We start from the raw sequence: 21,523 nt of genomic DNA on the forward strand, positions 1-21,523 counted from the left end.
TGCCCCTGCAGGTATGCAGCAGGTATGCTCAGCTCTGTCAACTTCCGGCCACCCACCAATCCCCTGTTCTAGTGTGGTGTCTGTCGGACAACCCCTTTAAATGTAAACCAAAAAAATCCTTTTTCTAGTAAGCAGAGCTAATGTGCATGTAGGCAAAGAATCACACTGGTAGATGGGGCAAAAGAAAAATAACCAATAACCTTTCCTCTGTGCCGTACATGTACAACAAAAAAGGAAGTACTTTAATAATGTAGTTGTGTAAGAGACCACAACTTCTATAATATTGCCTTCTTTATAAAACTTCTACTATACTTCCTGCTATATACAAGAATATACCTATATAAATACTAAAAGACTGCCTCCCATGTACAAGAATATAATTTCTTTAATATTGGGACACATCCTATTGACAAAGACAGTGGTAGCACTTGCTTTAGGACCAGCACCATATAGGACATAGGTCCTATAAATCCTATATTTTACCAGTCCCGATGGGGTGAGACAGTGGGGCACATTTACTTAACCGGTCATGTCGCGATCCAGCGGCGCGTTCTACGTCGAGGATTCGGGTCTTAAAGGTAGTCACTAAGGTAGTGTGCCCGATGTTCACCAGGTGTCGCTGCTGTGCTGAGGTCGGAGTTCGCTGGAGTTCACCGTCCTATCTTGGGTGCAGGTAAGAACGTGTCAAGCAAGGGCCAAAAACCCGGGGCAATTTGGCGCAAATCGGTAATTTTTGGGAAACCTCACGAAAAAAAGCGATTCGGGTCCTTAGTAAATGACCCCCAATGTGTGCAAGGAAAGTACAAAATCGAATAACCAGGAAAATAGTCAGGATCGTAGCCAATATTGATAAACCAAAGGGGAGTAGACATCATCTTTGGAGTTAAAGTGCTCCAGGTGAGACAGGCAGAGCTCTGAAGATGTGCAAGACTTAACCCTTTCTGGTTCAGAACAAGAGTTGCAGAGAGCCAGTAGTACAGCAAATAGAGGATAGAACTCGATAGAATTCATCTTCTCAGCCTAACAATATGAACAGCAGAAGGCCAAGACTTTATCATCATCTCCTCCACCTTCTTATTACAAACTTCATTCTGTAATAACAATATTGTCCCCACAGTAGATAATATTGTAATGACTCATTTTAACAAATAGTCCAATAGTCACAGTGCTGACACCTCAGCCAATATGGAAATGGTGAATGCATAGTAGTGATCAAAATGTATAATGCAGGGACACGTGAGTCAAAAGGTACTTAGTTGTGTGGTAAAATGCCCAATGCCAAAACTGGAATAATATAATAATGTACACCGCACTATTCCCAAGTAATCAGTATCATTACTTTTAGATCTGTTTCGTCAGATAGGTGGTACTTGGCTGAAGCAGACAGATTTATATTTATTACTTTGGAGCAATCGGAATTAGAGAGAAAGTTCCAACTACATCAGAATCAGTGAAGCAGGAACTACATAAGAATGCAGACACTTGGAGTTGACTTGTATAGTAAAAGGTCATGTGCTATTGAAGATGTGTAGAGAGGGCTCACACAGGCTTGCAATGCAAACGTGCTAATTGAACACATCTTTGAAATAAGAACATGGAATACGTTCAAAATAATGTATGAACAAGATTTGATTGTACTATTGCTTTTAATGACTAGAGATGTTGGTTAAATGCTACCTTTTCTTTACAATGTAATACTTCAGTGACAAGAAGAAGGTGTCAGATTGCCCGCAGTTTACATTGCTGTAGCTCTAACAACTGAATACACAGATTGCTAATGCTCACTGGCCTTTATTTAGGAGTCACTAGAAACCAAACAAACCCCTCCCACAAACAAAAACCAGCCACCAAATACCATCTCCTGATTTTCCTGAGACCTTACACTATCCATTATGTGGCTATGGATGTTACAGTTGCTACACTAATCTGGGCACAATGGGCTTCTGAGGATTACTCTACAGTTGGCATTGTCACTTCATCCTGCACGCTCTGTGGAAGATGCTTTACTTTGAAACATGGAAGTAAAACAAATAAATATAAGAGGAATGAATTTGGAAAATCAATTTCCCAAGCACCATCGGCAACAAAACATCTTTTTCTTCAATTATTCGATGAACAGATACTAGGACAAGTGCAAAAGAAAGTCAACAGGAATATCAGGAGGCTGAAGAAAATCCGAGGACACAACCTGGTGAAGGTGGAGCAGGATGACTTACTGAAGTGGGTGGGAAACTTACTGTCGAGTGGCTTTATTGGACTACATGGAAAACCAACCAAAGAATCAGTGTCTATTTCAACAAAGAAATATTACACTTTTTCCTCACAACAACAATCGCAAGATTGGTTCTGTTTATTTAGCACAGAAGGAAACAAAAATGTATCCAATCTGTTTTCAGAAATTGACCAGCTGCAAGAACAACTTGGAATAAATATTAGGACAAATTATGATCCTACACAAGTTCTCTCCATTGAAAAATACAAAATTAACTTTAAAGATCCCCAATATCCCAGTGACCTGCGAGTTGTTTTACTGGTGGAAAAAGAAACTGGTTACATTTGTAATTTTTATATTTACTCATTAACTCAAGTCCTTAAGAAAAGTCAGTGCATCCCATTCCTATACGTTATACGCAAACTTCTAAACTCATTTTACAACAGAAATTACACAGTGGAGATAGACAGCTCAGCCTATGTAGAGGAGGCAACCATAGAAGAGTTTAGCAAGCGTGGCATAAAGCTACAACTTGTTTCCAAGCCCAAGGGAAAATACGGATCACTTTATAGTAAAGAAAACCATATCAAAAAGACTTTGAGGGATTATGTCAAGTTGTCGTTCTTAACTGGACACAGTATATTTCCAGTGTATGGAAGAGACTTTCATGCACTTAGTTTTTTGGTTGTGTTTTGGCTTTTAGTTTATTTCTCCTGTATTAATGCTTTTATCCTGTATCTATTGGAAGATGTAGAATGTAGAGGAGATATATCTTTAAGGGAGTTTGGAAAACTTCTAGCACAAGAGATACTTGGAAATAATTTTCATTCAGATGTTGCTCAATGGGAGGAATCTACCTCTGATGAAGATCTCGATACAGATGATACAAAATGGTGAGTGCATACTAAACTACTTCCATAATATTGCATGTGAACTGAACCAATACACCATGGACATCTATACAATGATTCCATTCATGTACATATCAAATAAGTGTCAATAACTGAAAGACAACTAGTAACATGGAGTGAACAGGGTAACCCCAACAATGCAAATGGATATATGGGTTTGTGGAAAAGGTTACATATAGCTTTTTCTTTATTGATTTAAACTTCTGCACTATATACAGTGGGTGCAGAAAGTATTGAGACCCCTTTAAATTTTTCACTTTGTTTCATTGCAGCCAAATGGTAAGATCAATAAAGAATGTTTTCTCTTCACACATTGTACTTCAAATTAATAGAAAAATTTTGATGATATCTGTTGTGTTTAGTTATGAAAAGAATGGACATTTTGCAAAAATTTCTAAAAATTAATGATTTTCAAAGTTCAAAATGCTCGGCTTTTTAGGCAGATAGTCATAGCATCCAAGTAACTTTATAACTAACACTTCGCAAATGTCTGCTTGATATAGGTGTGTCTTTTTATGCATCCTCTCTCTTTTCTAGGTTGTTCTAGGTTCAAAATTTTGGGTGCATTTTTTTTTAATGAAATCCTTATTTAGGGGCACCAGCTCAACTTTAAGTGACTTTGAGAGGCCTATATAGCAGTAAAACCTTGCAAATGATGCAATTTTAGAAACTGTACCCTTTAATGTGTGAAAAATCTACTTTAAGAAGCGTGTTAACCCTTTAGATGTTTCATAGGGGTTAAAACAAAATGGAGGTGTCATTTACAAGCTGTAATTTTTTTTAGACAGTACATTAAACTGCACAAATATTAAATGAAGAAAAACTCCACAAAGTTTACCCAATTTCTCCCGAGTATGAGGATGCCCCCTATGTGGTGGTAAAATGCTGTATAGGCACACTATAGAAGGGCCATCCAAATGCAGATCTGCATTGTCACATTTTACAGGTTATAAAATGTTTATTCTTTTGTAATTTGGACATTTTTGTGGATGAGATCCACTTTTCAAGTACATCATTTATGGGGGGGTCAATAGTTAATAATCAGATTTTATTAACTCTTTCTTGGTGGTGGCTAAAAAATCATGAATTCTTGTTTATGGTTCTTAGCATTTTTTGTAAATTTTTATGCATTTTTTTTTTACAGGTTCAGTGACAATTTTATTTTATTGTATGGGTTGTCAGGACCCAATATGTTGTGGGTTTTTTTTTGGTGATTTTCACTTTTTTATGTTGAATTTGATTATTATATAGGGTGGAATTATATTTTTTAATTGAATTTTTTTGAAGCTTTATTTTACGGATTTATTTTGTCCAAGGGTGAGATATGAACAAGTGATCATAATGTATTGCGACACATTACATAGTCAGCCTATGCTTTCTGCATTGGATGACAGCTGCACTGTTAGATTGTGCAGAAAGTATCTAGTAGGCTTCTACTGAAGGCAGCTCTGGGGTCCTTCATCGGTAATGCCCTATATATAAGACCTCACAGTTCACAATATGTGTCAGAGCACATGAGAACCACGAGGTTGAAGGAATTGCCCAATGAGCTCAGATACAGAAATGTGGTAAAGCAAAGATCTGGCCAAGGCTACAAAATAATTTCTACAGCATTCAAGATCACAGCGGCCTCCATAATCCTTAACTGGAAGCAGTTTGGGACAACTAGAACTCTTCCACAACCAAGCCATCCAGCCAAACAAAGCAACAGTGGAAGAAGAGCCTTGGTGTGAGAGGTTAAGAAAAAAGCTGAGCTCCAGATATGCAGTAGAGAGATGGAAGAAAGTTCCAAAAAGTCAACTATCACTGCAGCCTCCCCCAGTCGGGGCTTTATGGCAGAGTGTGCTGATGGAAGCCTCTCCTCAGTGCAAGACATATGAAAGGTTGCGTACAGTTTGCAAAATAACACATGAAGGACATGAAGATTGAACTTTTTGGTGTTAATTCAAAGTAGTATGTGTAGAGAAAGCCAGGCAATGGCAAATACAATCCCGACAGTGACACATGGTGGTGGCAGCATCATGCTATGGGGTGTTTTTCAGCTGCAAGTACAGGACAACTGGTTGCAACTGAAGGATAGATGAATGCGGCCATGTACAGAGATATCCTGGATAAAAACCTCTTCCAGAATACTCTGGACCTCAGAGTGGGCCTAAGGATCACCATGCAACAAGAAAATTACCCTAAGCACACAGCTAAAATGACAAAGCAGTGGCTTCAGAAAAACTATGTAACCATTCTTGACTGGCCCAACCAGAGCCCTGACCTAAACCCAATTGAATATCTATGGAGAGACTTGAAAATGGCTTCCGGCCAAGTTCACCATCCAACCTGAGGGACCTGTAGAGGATCTGCAAGGAAGAGGCAGAGGATCCCCAAATCCAGGTGTGAAAAACTATAAAAATTGTCTCTCCAGCTCACCCAGTTGGCCACTGATTAGCCATGAGTAAGGGTGTCTAGTACATCAGAAAAGCATCACCTGATTTTTACTTGATGTGTTCTATGTATCTACAAATGGATTAATAAAGGATCAAGCTGTTTTATGGAGTTGGATGTTTCAACCCTTTTTCTTTCATTAGAAAACTTTATTCTCAAGAAGTCTCATGGCTGTACTACCTCAAAAGCTGCCTCTCCTCAATACTGAGCAAAGGGGCTGAATACTTGTATAATAATTTAGCAAAAATATCTACATTTTGTTCCTGTCAAGATGGGGTTCAGAGTGTACATTAATGAAAACAAAGAACTTTTTTGATCTTACCATTAGCTGCAATGAAACAAAAAGTGAAATATTTGAATGAGTATCTGCTGTATCTAATCTGTATTGATATAAAAGATGCATGATTGATATTCTGTTTTCAAAATACATTTATATTTTAATGGTGAGAGGGAAAACGCACCTCTGCAACTCTACTACTAATTTTTTAGACTCATTTTATCTACAAAAATGTTTCCCGGTTCTCAACTGTTCATATTTTACCCCCCAGCAACAAAATATATTGATGGCATCCTTAATAACAACATGGCACATGGAAGGACATATACAGAAAAGAAATACCAAACCTGTTTCTGATACCTCAACAGGGTTAAAAATCTATTTTAAATATCAGCTACAGTCTACCCCAGTTAACACAACTGATCAGGATTTGTGGTCTAGTGATTTGCAACTTTTGGTTACCATCATGCACAAGGCACCTGCTGACACACTCAGAAACCACCCGGAGGCAACAATCTAGCACGCCATTTAAGTCATGAGCTTACCTATAAGAGGCATCGTACCCCTAATGCCACAGTCACATGTTTTTTTATGCATTTGAAATACAATCCAAAGGCTCTAACCCTGATAACATTGGGGCTCATTTACTAATAGGCAGAATCGCCGAGTTTCGCGAATATAACCGATTTGTGACGTTTTTCCCTGAATTGCCCCGGGTTTTTGGCGCACGCGATCGGATTGTACGCGACGGAAATCGGCGGCATGGCCGCCGGAAAGCCTGATGGATTCGGAAAAACCGCTGTATTTAAAAAATAATTTGTGTCGCTTGACACGCACTTACATACACCGAGGAGAAGAAGGTGAACTCCGGCGGACCTCAGCGCAGCAGCGACACCTGCTATACATAGGGCACGCGATCTTCGTGAATCCCGGCAGAACCCGAATCCTCGTCAGAGGACGTGCTGCTGGGTTTATTCCTGACCTTGATATTGTTTGTTGGATCTTGGATCATGAGTTAATCTTTTCAAATTGGATTTACACTTTACAGCATGTGCAGCTTTTACTCTTTATTGGAGTATGGATCTGACTTATTAGAGCCATCCAGACACCTGGTCACTTGCCATTTATCTGACTTGTTTACTTGGCAGAAATTTGGGCCTTTTTACCCAGTGCAGACTAGAGGAGGTGGTTAGTTGGGCAGCAGATGTTTATATGTAAGTGTGCACTTTCAATTGCTGTTATGTATGTTTTGTCCTTTGTATAGACTAATAAAGCAGTATGCATTGTCATTTCAGTGTTGCCGACTCAAGAAACTACTTGCTTTTTTCTTAGTATTATACTTTCTGTGTGTTGGCTATTGTACCACATTTAGAGCTTTGCGATCCCTCCTTTGCCTTTTTTAAGACTCTTTTAATGCTGAATAAGTGGGTTATGTTTGCTACTATAAAGTATTTATGAGATAAATTATATGGAGGCCCCAAGCTAAACTTTTGTCCCAGGGCCCGTTTTTTTACACCCCTGTTGGTTAAATAGCAACTGCCTGGCACAAAAATCTTATATTATTGTAAGTTCATGGAAGTTTAAGGCCTCATGTACATGGCCATGTGCAATTTCCATGCTGCAAGCCATGGACCGTCCATAGGAAATGGAATAGGAGCTTGCCTATAATTTGCAGTGCGGCTGGTCGGCACGTTCACGATGTGGTGAGACACTTTGCATGTACAGCACAGTGAATGTGCACATTAGAAATCAATGGTGTCATGAATTAGCCACTGTCTGTGCAGCTAGCTCACAACACACAATGTAGCACTCCACTAGTAACTGTGACCCAGTCTAAGAATGTACCATGTACTATGTTCTATGCCAATTATTAACCCAAATACACAAATTTTTCGTCTAGTCACAGAAGTTTCTGTTTATGTACCAACCTTTTATGTGGCACTGTATCAAATCCCCTGGTCCAGTCTAGAACTTACCTCCTTATAGAAGTTGACAGGACCAATCCCTCATAAATCTTTACTGATGTTGTGTTATAAGGTTATTATCATTGATACTCCAGGATAGGGGTATATGCCATCTTAACCTAGTGATTTGTATATCTTACTGGTATTAAGGTGGTTGTAATGGATCAGACTGGACATCTTGGGCCCAGTACAGCTCCTGGGTCTTAGTACAACCGAACTTTCTGAACATAACACCCCTTCCCCCAAGTTACATCTGAGTCTGATATCTGATCTGATATCTTATGAATGTAGGACTCTTGCTTCTTACGCATGTTACTCCTGGACTGGGTTAACTTGGTAGAAGTTGTGGAACGTTTTACAGAATAATTGCCCAGTCGCTGCTATAGGGAGAACCAGAAAGACAAGCTGTTAGAAGATACCAGATATAAGCAGACAGAATACACACAAGCGTGGTCAAGTGTGAACTATAACAAGCATTGAGGATTGATTCCCTGGACCTTTTATGTGAAGCCTGGTTCCAACGCTGATAATATTCTGTCCCATCACAGCAGGTTAAAGGGGTTGTTCACTTTCAACAAATAATTGATATGGTTTGTGTAAGGGAAAGTTCTATCATTTTCCAAAATACTTTCTGTATCTATTCCTCATGGTTTTTGAAATCTCTGCTTGCTATGTTTACTTTCAGTGAATAGAAATCCATGATCATATGATGTCATACAGGTGCACATGGCTCTGAATACTCTCTGCAATGATAACAGCTTGTGCACCTGCATGTGCAAAGTCCTCCCACCGGGGCCTGACCTAATGGCTTGGGGCAGCTGGATTCCCCTGGTACCTGAGTGGCTGGTTTTAGCATGCCCTGGTGCTGGACTGGTCGCGGAAGCTTTGTCCAAGTGAAACAGGTCTTGTCCATGCCAGGCGAGACGAAGGAGAGTCGGTAAGGTGGCAGTAATTCTTCCTGGGGCACTTCCAGTGTATTTGTGTGTTAGGGATCCCCGGGTAGATGACAGAGAGGAGGCCCTTGATGTTAGCAGCAGGCAGGGATCACATGCAGACAAGTTAAGTAAAACATAAACTTACAGTTTCCTTATTCAAGAACACAGCAATGGTAAAAGGTTACGGTAGAGGTCATATCTGTCAATGTCCAAGGAAGATAGTTAGATGTAGTCTAAAAGAAGAAGCTCACAGCCCAGATTAGGGAACCTGGGGCTGGAGAAGGTAGAAGCTGCTTTGGCAGCAAACGTGTACAAACCCTGTATAGGTGCAGGACTGCAGCAGGCCTGATGGGTTGAATTACCCTCAGGTGTGACAACAGCAGCAGGCTTGCTGTCTGTAGGCCTTGTGTCCTTTCATGTGGAGGTCTAAGGAGAATCTGGAAAACTGGAGAAGTATATATTAAACTTCCCTTTGGGAGGAATTTAGCATCCACCAATGACAAGCCTTGAGGCGGATCCGGACTGATTGTTAACCAATCAAAACTTTTGTGTTAGAAATCAAACCCTCCCTTCCCAGCTGGATATTATACAGTTGCATTACCAGTTAGATGGCACACATAGGTGATCAGGCTCTATGGACACATGCAATCTAATAGGAGCAATATTTTGTAATGACTGCATTGGCAGGACCATTACATGTGTCCATCACAAGACCATGGGCAGATTTCTATCCATTGAAAACTAACACAGATGCACAGATAGGAGGACAGCAATGAGAGATCTAGAAAATCATGAGGAATTAATACAGAATGTTTATTTGGAAATTGTATAACCTTTCACAAAAAATATCCATTACTTGCAGAAAGTGGACAACCCATTTAACTGTTATTGAACCAGGCAGCAGACTACTGAGTGTGATGCATAATTAATCAAAACTGCTAGGAAGAAATAAGGCAGTGTTCAGCGTCTCCTCAGCTGCACCTTGTTAACGGAGTATGATGCCAGCACAGATATTAGAGCATTGCTGCTCTTCTAAGGCTGGTGACACACAAGGCGTGTATGTCACGTTTCTGCTGCGATTTCGAATACATTGAAAAAGCACGCATTTGTACGCATGCGTTTTCCAAATGTTTGCTTGCATTTGCATTTTTAAAAACGTAATGCTTGATGGGCATTAATTGCTTGCAGCTGTGTCTCTTGGAATTAGTAAAAACACAGTGAACTTCAACCTACTGAGTTTGTGAATGTAATCACATGCATTTCAAAAAGCAGACCACAAAACCATGCGTTTTCACATATGCAACCACTTTGAAAAGCGCAAAAAAATGCACATCAAAAAACGCTGACAAAAAAAACGCAGAGGAAAAAATGCCAAGCTAAGACACTTTAACCTAAAAGCCAGTATGCAAATATGATGCGTTTTTCAGGGATGCAAAAACGCAATTATAAAAACGTATCAAAAACGCCACATATGTCACTGGTGTAAGGCTGGATTCACATGGTTGTTGGGAGATCTATATACGTCATATATATATGTCCCCCATAGGCCCGGCAATGGGCGCACAGTGCCGCATGGAGCGGTACGGTGCCGCGCGTACCGCTCCATACCCGGGGAAAAGGTAGGACATGTCCTATGTTTCCTTGGAATATGGAGCCGTGCGCCATGTTTCTCTATAGAGAGGGGTGGGCAGTGCTCACCCCCTCCTGCTCTCCCGTTACGGTATGCAGCAAAATGTCTGAATTTAGCCAAAAATTAACAGGTGACATTTAACGGAGCCTTTTACATCTGTCGAAGCTTTGTCTTTAATTTAGTAAACAGCTCTGGGAAAATGAAAGCTGAGCTCCGATTGGTTGCCACGGGCAAATAGAACAGTTCTGCTCTCAGGGACTTCTGATACATCTCCCCCTGTTTCCTCATTGTGATGTCATTGTGACATAATACTGACTCTAGAGCTCCCCCTTCCTAAGCTGTAAGATTGCAATATTCAATGCCATGGAGAAGGGATGAACCATAATATAATTGTAGCTGCAAGAAGCGTTCTTAATTTTCAGGAAATAGGTCAATGTATGGATGGAAATAAAGAACAGAATGCATCAGATCCAGATATGTACGATAAGTGCTTCATTGTTCACAACTAGGGTTATTATGAAAAAAAAGTTATACCATTGTGATATACTGTCAAGAAATACAATATGCTTTACCCTTTCTTCCCAATGGAAGTATATAGAAAATGTCAATGGCAAATTGGTATATTTTTAAGCAGTATACGGCTAAAAGTGAAAGTCTATATTTTCAGTCCTATTGTGCTTTATGCTTCTATATGAACCACTGCATCAATAAATGAATGCAACACACGAGACTTAAAAGACCAAATAATACAAGATTAACTTTTTTTTTTGTCTTTTTTACCGTAGTGAAACCAAAGCAACAACCAGTAACAGTAAGATATTGCATAATGACCTCCCCATGAAAGTAAAAGGAGTGACTGGCCTGTGTAATCTAGGAAATACGTGTTACATGAACGCAGTGATACAATGTCTGAGCTGCACCACTCCACTTGTGGAATATTTCTTCTCTTGGCAGTTTGAGAAATTTATTGCTAGGTAATGTTTTATATCTGTTATTTGTTAACTAACTGTAGTGTCTGTATTTAAGCATCTGTATGTGGACTGCAGTATTCAGACCCCATCCTATGGATCTAGGACACGCTCACTTTTTATGCATGGGACTGACTCCTGGACTGGGTTAACTGGTTCCTGAAGTCTACAGTATCTTGTCTACCTCTAAAAATGGTCAAAGCACAGACTGATCAATAACCTGACTGTACTATGAATCAATAACACTAACATTTCCAATAATGCGAAATCAAATATCTCCAGATAGAGTGAGAAGGAAAAACAAGTGCCCAGAATATTCCCTCATAGATTTAGCTTTATTGCAAATGGTTAAAATCAGTCGAAAAATTTGATACACTGGGGATTGTGGCACATTGTAATAAATGAGTAGTAAAATACCCATGTATTGCCATACTTCAGTTCAAGTACCCTGGGGGGACTGAAAAATAGTAAAAAAATAAATTTAAAAAAGCTGAAATTTCTTTGAAAAAAATAAAAAAATTAAAAAATGTCTTTAATAAAAATTAAAATAACTCCCCTTTCCCCAGATCTGATATAAATAAACAGCAAAAATCATAAACATGTTAGGTTTCACCACATCCCAAAATGTTTGATCTATCAAAATATAATAATGGTTATTCCTAGTGTTTAACCCTCTAACGGAAAATATTGACCAAAGTCGAAATAGCCAAAGTATGATAGCCCTGCCACTGCACATTCACAGCAGGATACATCAAGAGGCGATAGCCACTTAATGTATCGGCGCAAGAGGATGGGCCGCGTTTATTTAGGCCCTGCCTGGCGTAGAAATAAGCGCCGCCGGCAACTTAAAAGTCACCGTCGGCAGCGAGTGCCCGGCGTGGGGACAGTAACGCCCCATGCCAGCCCACTCCCGGCTGGCCACGCCCTCCCCTAACGCTCCTTCACGCCTCACTGGCGTGAAGGTGGCGGATTTGGACAAATAGTCGCTAATGCTAACAATAGGCTAGCATTTGCAATTATTTATTTCAGGTCTTGATAAATATGCCCCATATACCGTACTCAGCTTTATATATTAGATTTATTGATAAGCACTTGTATATACGGCAGGCATTCCATTTTATCCACATGAGAGACATGGTATATATATATATATATATATACAGTATATGTGGTGCTCAGCCAGAGAACGCCCCTGGGCCCATTCATCCCTGGCTGTCCCCATGTTTTTTGTGAAGAAATTTAATAAAGGATTGAAGACATTTTAATTTGTGATTGGCGCTATTTCCTTCCTACAACCTTGCTTAGTCAAATATAACTGTATCTCTTTTCTGCATAGTTTAATGTCTATGTTTATTATTGTTTCACAGAGATAAAAAAGAACTGTCGCTTGCATTCGCTAACCTAATATCACTCATGTGGTTTGGGAAAGAACAGGAAGTGTCGCCAATAGCCTTCTTGTCTGTCATGTGTAAAGTTCATCCGCCTTTCAGGAAGGACTGTCAACAGGATTCTCATGAATTATTGATTTACACCCTAAATGCTTTACATGAAGACATAACAAATGTAAGTGAAGGACAGTAAACACGAACAAAAATACATGTTTCTATCCAGATCTATGGTGCAATACTATACCAAGACTAAAACCATTTTACTTTATTTTTTTGTATGTCTACACAGACAGAGTCGGTTTTCGACAAAGTGGGCCCTGAGCAAAACTAAAAGTGTGGCCCCAAACTAAAACAATTTTATGAACAGTCACATTCAGTAAGAGGATCCTTTAGCCCTGCACAATAATAGCACTTTGTAGATTACAAGCAGTAGTATGGTAAGGCAATCTGTAATATGGGGCTGTAGGGGAATTTTATAGGAGATAGACAGATAATAGGTAGAATGATGATAAATATGAAAGATGATATAGATTTATAGATGCAGAGATATAGCAGATTATATATAGATAGCCAGATAAATGATAGAAGATAGATATGAGATAGATACAGGAGAAGAGAAATAGAAGGTAATTCAGTAGCATTAAAGTGAATGTGATTTGTAAAAAGTAATGAAGAAAAAGTGTTGCTGAATGCAGAAAACTAAATAAAATAATGATTATGTCACTTTTCCTGTGCCTTCTCACAGATATTTGAAATTTTAGTAAAACGCATGTAAATCTGCATCAAAAACACACTACAAATGACACAAGTCTGCATCAAAAACGCAGAAGAAAAAAAATCGTATTCAATGCATATTTTCAGGCTCGGAGAGTGAGGTGCCGTCACATGAGGGGCCTGAATTCACGCCTCCTGCATGATAAATTTTTACTCCTGATGAAGCCTACTTGATAGGCGACTCGGTGACATGATCCATTTTGCTTTGAACTTGTTGCCATTTATCCTTCCATCCTGTGACCATAGTGCACACTATATACTATTCAAATTTTGTTTCCTATTAGAAACATGCATCCTTCTTTTCTTCATTTGTAATGATTCTGCTGGGTGCATTTCAGCTATTACACTATGGCCCAACCATGGTACAGTGCTGCATGATCGATGCCTCACTCTCCCATGTTGGGGACAATGGAGAGGAAGGTGACGTCAAGCAGGATGCATGAATAATTAGCAGCCCGGAGATCTTGTAGTTTGTTTGTTGAGATCTTGTAGTTTGTTTGTTGTCATATGGAGTGGTAGTTTACCTTTAAAGGGGTATTCCGGGAATATGAACATCTATCACAAAAACCCTTGATGATATAAATAAATGAATACAACAATAATCAATGTCATTCGTCGCAAATCGGAACCTAAATAGTTTGATTTTATGATTTACACAAATTATGGCCTCTCTAAAGTAGGTGGAGTTATCACTAAGATGGCCGCCACTGGAAACTACAAGTTCCATGATCCTTTAGTTCTCAGTAACTCCTCCTACCTCTTATGCTCTGCTCCCAGTGGTGATATAACAGCTTTTCTTGCTCTGTTACCATAGTAATGACATGTAACTGCCATCACCAAAACACTGGCCATACTGGATGCACTGCAACCAACTGACTACAGCAAAACTTAGTGGTGATCACATGACCTGCCCAGGCAGGTGCAGGACATGTGATGTGGACATGTGACCAGCGGCCATCTTCTCTCCTGTGTCTGCTCCACAACGGACCGCGCGGAGGAAATTAACGGACTGATTAAAGGGCCAGTAGCATTTTAATTCTTCATTACAGTCTATGTCATCAGCATTTTTCTGCTAAGGGGAGCAAATTTTTAAATAACAACTAATTACACATTAGCTTATATTTTGAGTACCCATTTGTATATGAATTATGCTGATTCCTGGAATACCCCTTTAATGCTTGTTATTACTTCCTTGTTTTATATTTTTACTAAACAAACTACAGTGAACCATGCCATAGAAGTATTACCGTTTATACTCGAGACCCCTAATTTTACCATCAAAAACTGGGAAAACCTATTGACTCGAGTATAAGCCGAGATAGGGAAATGCATTGGTCACAGACCCCCCCCCCCCCAGTATGTAGCCAGCCTGCCCCCTGTAGTATACAGCCCAGCCTGCCCCCAGTAGTATACAGCCTGCCCAGCGTTAAAAAAAATAAATAAATAATAAACTTATATACTCACCCTCCGGTGGCCCCGACGTGCAGCGCTGCTCCCCCGATGTCCGCGTGGGTCCTCTTCTGGCTTCCGTGCCCGTCTTCTTGCTTCTCTAACTTCGTGCCGGGCGCCGCCATTGTTCTCCCCCGGACGGCGCCTAGTATGACGCGCCCCTGCTGGCGCCAGGCACGAAGTCAGAGAAGCAAGAAGATGGGCGCGGAAGCCAGAAGAGGACCCGCGCGGACATGGGGGGAGCAGCGCTGCACGTCGGGGCCACCGGAGGGTCAGTATATACGTTTATTATTTTTAAAATATTTTTTTAAGTATATATATTAAGTATTGACTCGTGTATAAGCCGAGGGGACGTTTTTCAGCACATTTTTTGTGCTGAAGAACTCGGCTTATACACGAGTATATATGGTATGTATTTATTTTCACACGTTTTGGATTGCCATGGAGGAAAACGCATGTAAATCTGCACAAAATATTTGTGGTTTTTATTGCTTCATATTTTAGTATGCAATTTTTATATGTCTTTTTTTTCACCTGTTTGGGAAAGTAAAGCATGAAATCCACATCAATAAAACATTTTGTTTGCAGATTTCCACATGTCCATAGACTGCTACGGACACACACAAAAATCTGCAAAGAAAAGTAACAATCATATTTTTATTTCTCCTAGCACAGCAATTGCTGCGCTAACAAAAAATGCATTGCTTACATTAACCTTTCAAAAACACATTCACTTTAATGGTACTGTATTACGCTGCTGAATTTCTGCATGGACACAACAAAACCAGCACACAACATGTGCAGCCTAATAAGTGTTTATAGGAGAGGGAAGTGTAGTTAGAGATCATGTTGGTATCTGTAAAGCGCTTGGATAATGGTGCTATAATAATAATTCCTTTATTTATATAGAGCACACCGATTACGCAGTGCTGCACAAAGCCAAATCGGTCTATAGAAATCTTATTTTTATTTATACTGTCATCATGAAGATAGTAGAAATTAGGGGATAATACATGAAAAACATGGCAGGAATGGGAGGAAAGTGATAACATACACATTTCTTTTTAGCCTGATTTCCTTGTACAATAGGAAACATGATTTCTATAACATTCCATACTGTGCCTTATAGGCATTTGTGACATAAGCTTTCAGGAAAGTAATCTGTGCAAGGTAATTGTTTTCTTCTGCAGAAGAAAAGTCCTTCAGCCAATGCAGGAAGCAGCAGCACTGTAGAAAGCAATGCAGCAGAGTCTCTGATCAGCCGCCTGCTACAGGGAGTCCTGAAGCAAAACACGGCCTGCTTAGAATGTGGACACACCAGTCACAAGGAGGAAGTTTTTACTGTATTGTCACTTCCTATAGTCTCCGCAGATGAAACCAATGTACAGGTGAGATTTACTGCAGAGATAAACAATAAGCAAAGAGCAATCTATAGGATCTCAGAAATGTTTAACATTTAAACACTGAAGCCCTTTTTGTTTTTGCACTTCTGTTTTGTACTCCCCACTTTCTAAAAGCCATAACCTTTTTTTTTTTTTTTCATATTAATTGATATTATTTTGGTAACATTTTTGATCACTTTTTTGTCTAACATGTTTTGTCCAGCATGTTTATGATTTTGTTTACTTACTTTTAAGTGATAAAGAGATAACGTTATACATGCTGCACATATATGGCATATTTTGGCCTCCTGTCCTCCTCATTGTGGCCTCCCTCCTCTGCATATTGTGGCCTCCTGGTGTCCCTCATATTGTTGCCCCCCTCCTCTGCATAGTGTGGCCCACGTCCTCCATCCTCCCTTACATTGCGGCCCCTCTTAGGTATTAAAGGAAAAAACTTTGCTTACCTTTTCAGTAGCAGTGAGGGGCAGGCCAGGACATTATGATGTTACTCATAATGCATTAAGTGAGAATCACATGATGAGATATATACTGTGCCATCTCTGCCTGAGGGGGGATAGTGTAATGATCCTTCTCACGTATGCTCTCCTACAAAATATAAGAGACCAGAATTATATAAAAAACACACTGCACCATTGTATCTATCATTATATTTCTGTATGGTTGAAACCTCTGTCATCGTTAGCTATAGCTATATGTTTTGGGCTCCTCTGTATGGAAAGTCAGGAATAATTCATCATCAGGAAATTGGCCAAAATGTAGCTAAATCTTTTGATGTATGTTGTTGCATGGCGATGCCCACTTCCAGGTCCATTTCTAGCTGAGCTACTCTGTATTTTTGTAAAAGTGTATTTGAAAAATGTGGCGCAAACCCTATTATTTTTGCTTCATTCAAGTCACTGTTGATACATTTTGCCTCATGCATTACAGGACTGCCTCGAGGGCTTCTTTCAACAAGTAATTCTGACAAGGACAGATAGAATCTTCTGTCCTGTTTGTAAGCTCAAGCAGGATGCTTCTGCCAAGGCCCAGATATGGAAACTCCCCAAGATTCTGATTCTTCATTTAAAAAGGTATAATAGAAGGCATGTCTAGACAAGAATATTTATCAAGAATAAATGTCAGATTTCATGTACTAAAACTTCTTATGAATGCATAACTTATAAATCTAGCCAATCTAAATGTCAGGCAAGAAATGTCAATGTGTTTAATCAAGACATCTAATCTAATACAATGGTGAGACCCGTCTAATGTAATGCTAATACAATTTCACTTCCAGTACAGTTCTCTTTGGATAAAAGGACAACGTGAATGTCAGCTGATGTCCGTAAACATCAATTAAAAATGGTGTTCACACGGAGTGACTAATCAATCTGATAGATAATAAGGGCTAATACCCATGACTGAGAACTCAAACACAGTTCCCATTGTATTCGATGGATCCAAAGGGGCTCATTTACTAAGGGTCCATCGGACACATTCCGGCGGACCTCGGCACAGAAGCGACGGATGCAGGAACTCGGGCGCATGAGCTTAGTGAATCGCGGCAGACCCGAATCCTCGTCGGACAACGCACCGCGGGAACGCGACAGGACTGGGTAACTAAATCTGCCCCATAATGTTTGACATACAAACATCTTTTCAGTTATTTTTTTTATAGGATCTATTCCCTGCTTTAGTTTAACAAAAACAACCCCCCACCACCACCACACCATAAAATATCCCAAAAACTCTGCATGTAAGAATTAAATGGGTAGATGTATAAATATACAGATATTTTTTATTGGTTGCTGGTTTTTTATGTGTTATATACAATTACTTGTGACTTCATATAATATAACCTATCATCCTTCCAGGTTTGAATATAAAGGTTGTCTGAAAAGAAAGCTAAAGACAAATGTGGAATTTCCCATGAAGAATTTGGACCTCTCACCATTTGTCTCCCCATTAATTGTAAAACAACAGAAGTACAAGTTATATGCCATAGTGGTGAGTAGGGTATATAATTTACTACATAGGTAAAAATTTCACAAGTTTTTTTATGAAAAATCAACAAAAAAAAGACAACAACCTTTATCACCAGACATGTCAATATGGATCTGAGTAAAGGGCAACCCATGATTGCTTAGTTATATATGAATAAACCATTATGTTACAATAGGATACGTGTACAGTAGGTATGGAAAGTATTCAGACCGTTTAAAATTTTTCCCTCTGTTTCATTGCAGCCAATTGGTGAGATTAAAAAAGGGGTACACTCTGCACCCCCATCTGGACAGAAAAAAATAGAAATATAGATATTTTTGCTAATTTAGTAAACAAGAAAGACTGAAATATCACATGGTCATAAGTATTCAGGCCCTTTGCTCAGTATTGAGTAGAAGCACCATTTGAGCTAGTACAGCCATGATTGTTCTTGGGAATGATGCAACAAGTTTTTCACACCGGGATTTGGGGATCCACTGCCACTCTTCCTTGCAGATTCTCTCCAGTTCCCTCAGGTTGGATGGTGAACATTGGTGGTAGACCAAGTCTCTCCAGAGATGCTCAATTCGGTTTAGGTCAGGGCTCTGGCGGGGCCAGTCAAGAATGGTCACAGAGTTGTTCTGAAGCCACTGCTTTGTTATTTTAGCTGTGTGCTTGTATTGTTTGAAGGTAAACCTTTGGCCCAGCCTGAAGTCCAGAGCACTCTGGAAGAGGTTTTCACCCAGGATATCTCTGTACTTGGCCGGATTAATCTTTCCTTAAATTACAACCAGTCATCCTGTACCTGCAGCTGAAACCCACCCCACCCCATAGCAAGATGATGCCACCATGTTTCCCTGTTGCGATTGTACATTTCACAGGTGATGAGCAGAGCCTGGTTTTCACCACACATACTGCTTAGAATTAACACCAATACGTTCAATCTTTGTCTCAGACCAGAGAATCTTATTTCTCATAGTCTGGGTGTCCTTCACATGTATTTATGATGCAGGCTTTTATATGTCTTGCACTGAGGAGAGGCTTCCATCGGCACACTTTGTCATAAAACCCAACTGGTGATGGGCTGCAGGGATAGTTGACTTTGTGCAACTTCCTCCCATCTCCCTACTGCGTCTCTGGAGCTCAGCCACAGTGATCTTTGGGTTCTTCTTTACCTATCTCACCAAGTCTCTTCAACCACCATTGCTTCTTTTGGCTGAATGGCCAGGTCAAGGAAGAGTTTTGGTTGTCCCAAACTTCTTTTATTTAAGGAATATAGAGGCCGCTGTGCTCTTAGGAACCTTGAATGCTGCAGAAATGATTTTGTAACCCTGGCCAGATCTGTGCCTTACCACAATCCTGTCTCTGAGCTTCTCGGGCAGTTCCTTATACCTCATGATTCTCATGTGCTCTGACATGCACTGTGAGCTGTAAGGTCTTACATGGACAGGTTTGTGCCTTTCCTAATCCAGTCCAATTAGTTTAATTAAACACAGCTGGACTCCAATGAAGGAGAACCATCTCAAAGGGGATCAGAAGGAAATAGACAGCATGTTTAGACAGCGTGTTAAATATGAGTGTCACAGCAAAGGTTCTGAATACTTATGACCATGTGATGGCAAAAAAATTTACATTTCTGTTTTATTATGTAAAGATTGGGTGCAGAGTGTACAGTAATGAAATAAGAAAGAACATTTTAGATCTTACCAATTGGCTGCAATGAGTGAAAAATGAATGGGGTCTGAATTCTTTCTGTACCCACTGTACACTAAACCCCAACAAACCATACATTTTCTTAACCCTTTTTCCAAAATTGCTTCACATCTCCTAAATATAATAAATAAACATGTGTAGAATTTAAAGATACCTCATAGTCATATGTTCACATGAATCATCATAAAATCTTTGAAAGCAGACAATCAAGCGATTTCATTTGTCTTAACAGTTGACAGCCCATAACACCATCAGGGAATACAGTTTTTGTAGAAAAGTGCACTGAGCTTCACACAGATATATTACTGTATGCTCCTTTACACAACAGTAACCTAAATAAAAACTATATATATCCATAAACCAAGCTAATGAGATAACAAAGTACACTTTCAGATATTGTATTAGAATCCCAATAATGGAACCTTCCGCAGTTCATAAGAATTTGAGTAAGAACATCTGTGTAAATAATGGAGGATGGTGTGGAATGTGTGATTTTCATGTTACATATAACTTTTTGGACAAGTCCTTAGTCGCGGTGTTAATATTTAAAAATGTTGGTTTTTTTTCATAAATACTGGGATTGGTATATGTACATAGATTGTTGTAATGTAATTAGAGTTACCAGTCAGCTTCCGTCCGACCGAGGTGGCCAGCCATGCCCACCCGTCCCCATATCTCAGCACCTGATACAGTGCTGGGAATCGGGACAGTTGGCTTCCGTGCCCATAAGCAAACAGGGGCACGGACCATATAGTTGGCACGGCCACTGTGTGCTCACCTTGGCCATAACGTAGATCAAGGGCAGGAGGCGGAGGGGGCGAGCGATCCTCACCTTTTGCTATCTAGAAAGCCGAGCAAAATATGGGACATGTCCCATAGTCTGCACGGCATCCACCAGGACAGGTTACGGTGCTCTCTCTGCCGTAATCCTGTATGAGGACCGTGTTCTGGCCACAAATTGTGCAGCAGGTCACGGCTCCCATTACTGCCATGAGGCCTAACAGTGTACATAAAATGGCTGTGCACCTATTTAGTATAGACAAAAGGTGGGAAGCACGGTCAGAAATTGAAGCAGTCCAGTTTAAAAAAATCTTACATAATCCTCCTTTTATTTCAGAATCATTCTGGAGAACTAGATTTTGGCCACTACACTGCATTTTGCAAGCATCCTGGCACCAAAGAGTGGAATGCCTTTGATGACACAAGGTGCTTCAAGATTTCAGAATCAATGGTGCAAACATCTTCAGCTTACATTCTGTTTTACACAAGCCAGAAATTCAGCTTCCCAAAGAAGACCTCCTCCAGCACTGCATGCTGCTAATGCCAACTGTGGTTAGCAATAAAAACACAAGAGTATGAGTCTTTATTCATTTTTTGTTTCTTACAATAGTTTATAAAGCAGTAAAATGTCTCTGGGTATATTACATAGACTCATGCATTTGTTCACATAGTCAAGTGTGAGTTGTGCCATCACATCGCCAAGCTCTTTGTCCAAGCCGAC

General features: G+C 39.9%; 1 protein-coding gene across 1 annotated transcript; it reads left to right on the forward strand.

Annotated features, from left to right (window-relative positions):
• Positions 1-1,885: 1,885 nt before the first annotated feature.
• USP50 (ubiquitin specific peptidase 50) lies at positions 1,886-21,381 on the forward strand. Its single transcript, XM_072148311.1, has 7 exons — positions 1,886-3,105; positions 11,151-11,339; positions 12,701-12,896; positions 16,135-16,332; positions 17,275-17,417; positions 18,201-18,333; positions 21,140-21,381. The coding sequence occupies exons 1-7, from the start codon at positions 1,901-1,903 to the stop codon at positions 21,341-21,343; spliced, it is 2,268 nt and encodes a 755-aa protein (XP_072004412.1). The 5' UTR covers positions 1,886-1,900; the 3' UTR covers positions 21,344-21,381.
• Positions 21,382-21,523: the final 142 nt, after the last annotated feature.

This window comes from Engystomops pustulosus, chromosome 4, assembly GCF_040894005.1.
Source record: "Engystomops pustulosus chromosome 4, aEngPut4.maternal, whole genome shotgun sequence".
Taxonomy (NCBI): Eukaryota; Metazoa; Chordata; class Amphibia; order Anura; family Leptodactylidae; genus Engystomops; species Engystomops pustulosus.

Coding starts and splice junctions, on each gene's coding strand:
- USP50 (XM_072148311.1), top strand. CDS start 1,901: ATGGATGTTACAGTTGCTACACTAATCTGGGCACAATGGGCTTCTGAG. Junction 17,418..18,200: donor CTGATTCTTCATTTAAAAAG/GTATAATAGAAG, acceptor TCATCCTTCCAG/GTTTGAATATAAAGGTTGTC. Junction 18,334..21,139: donor ACAAGTTATATGCCATAGTG/GTGAGTAGGGTA, acceptor CTTTTATTTCAG/AATCATTCTGGAGAACTAGA.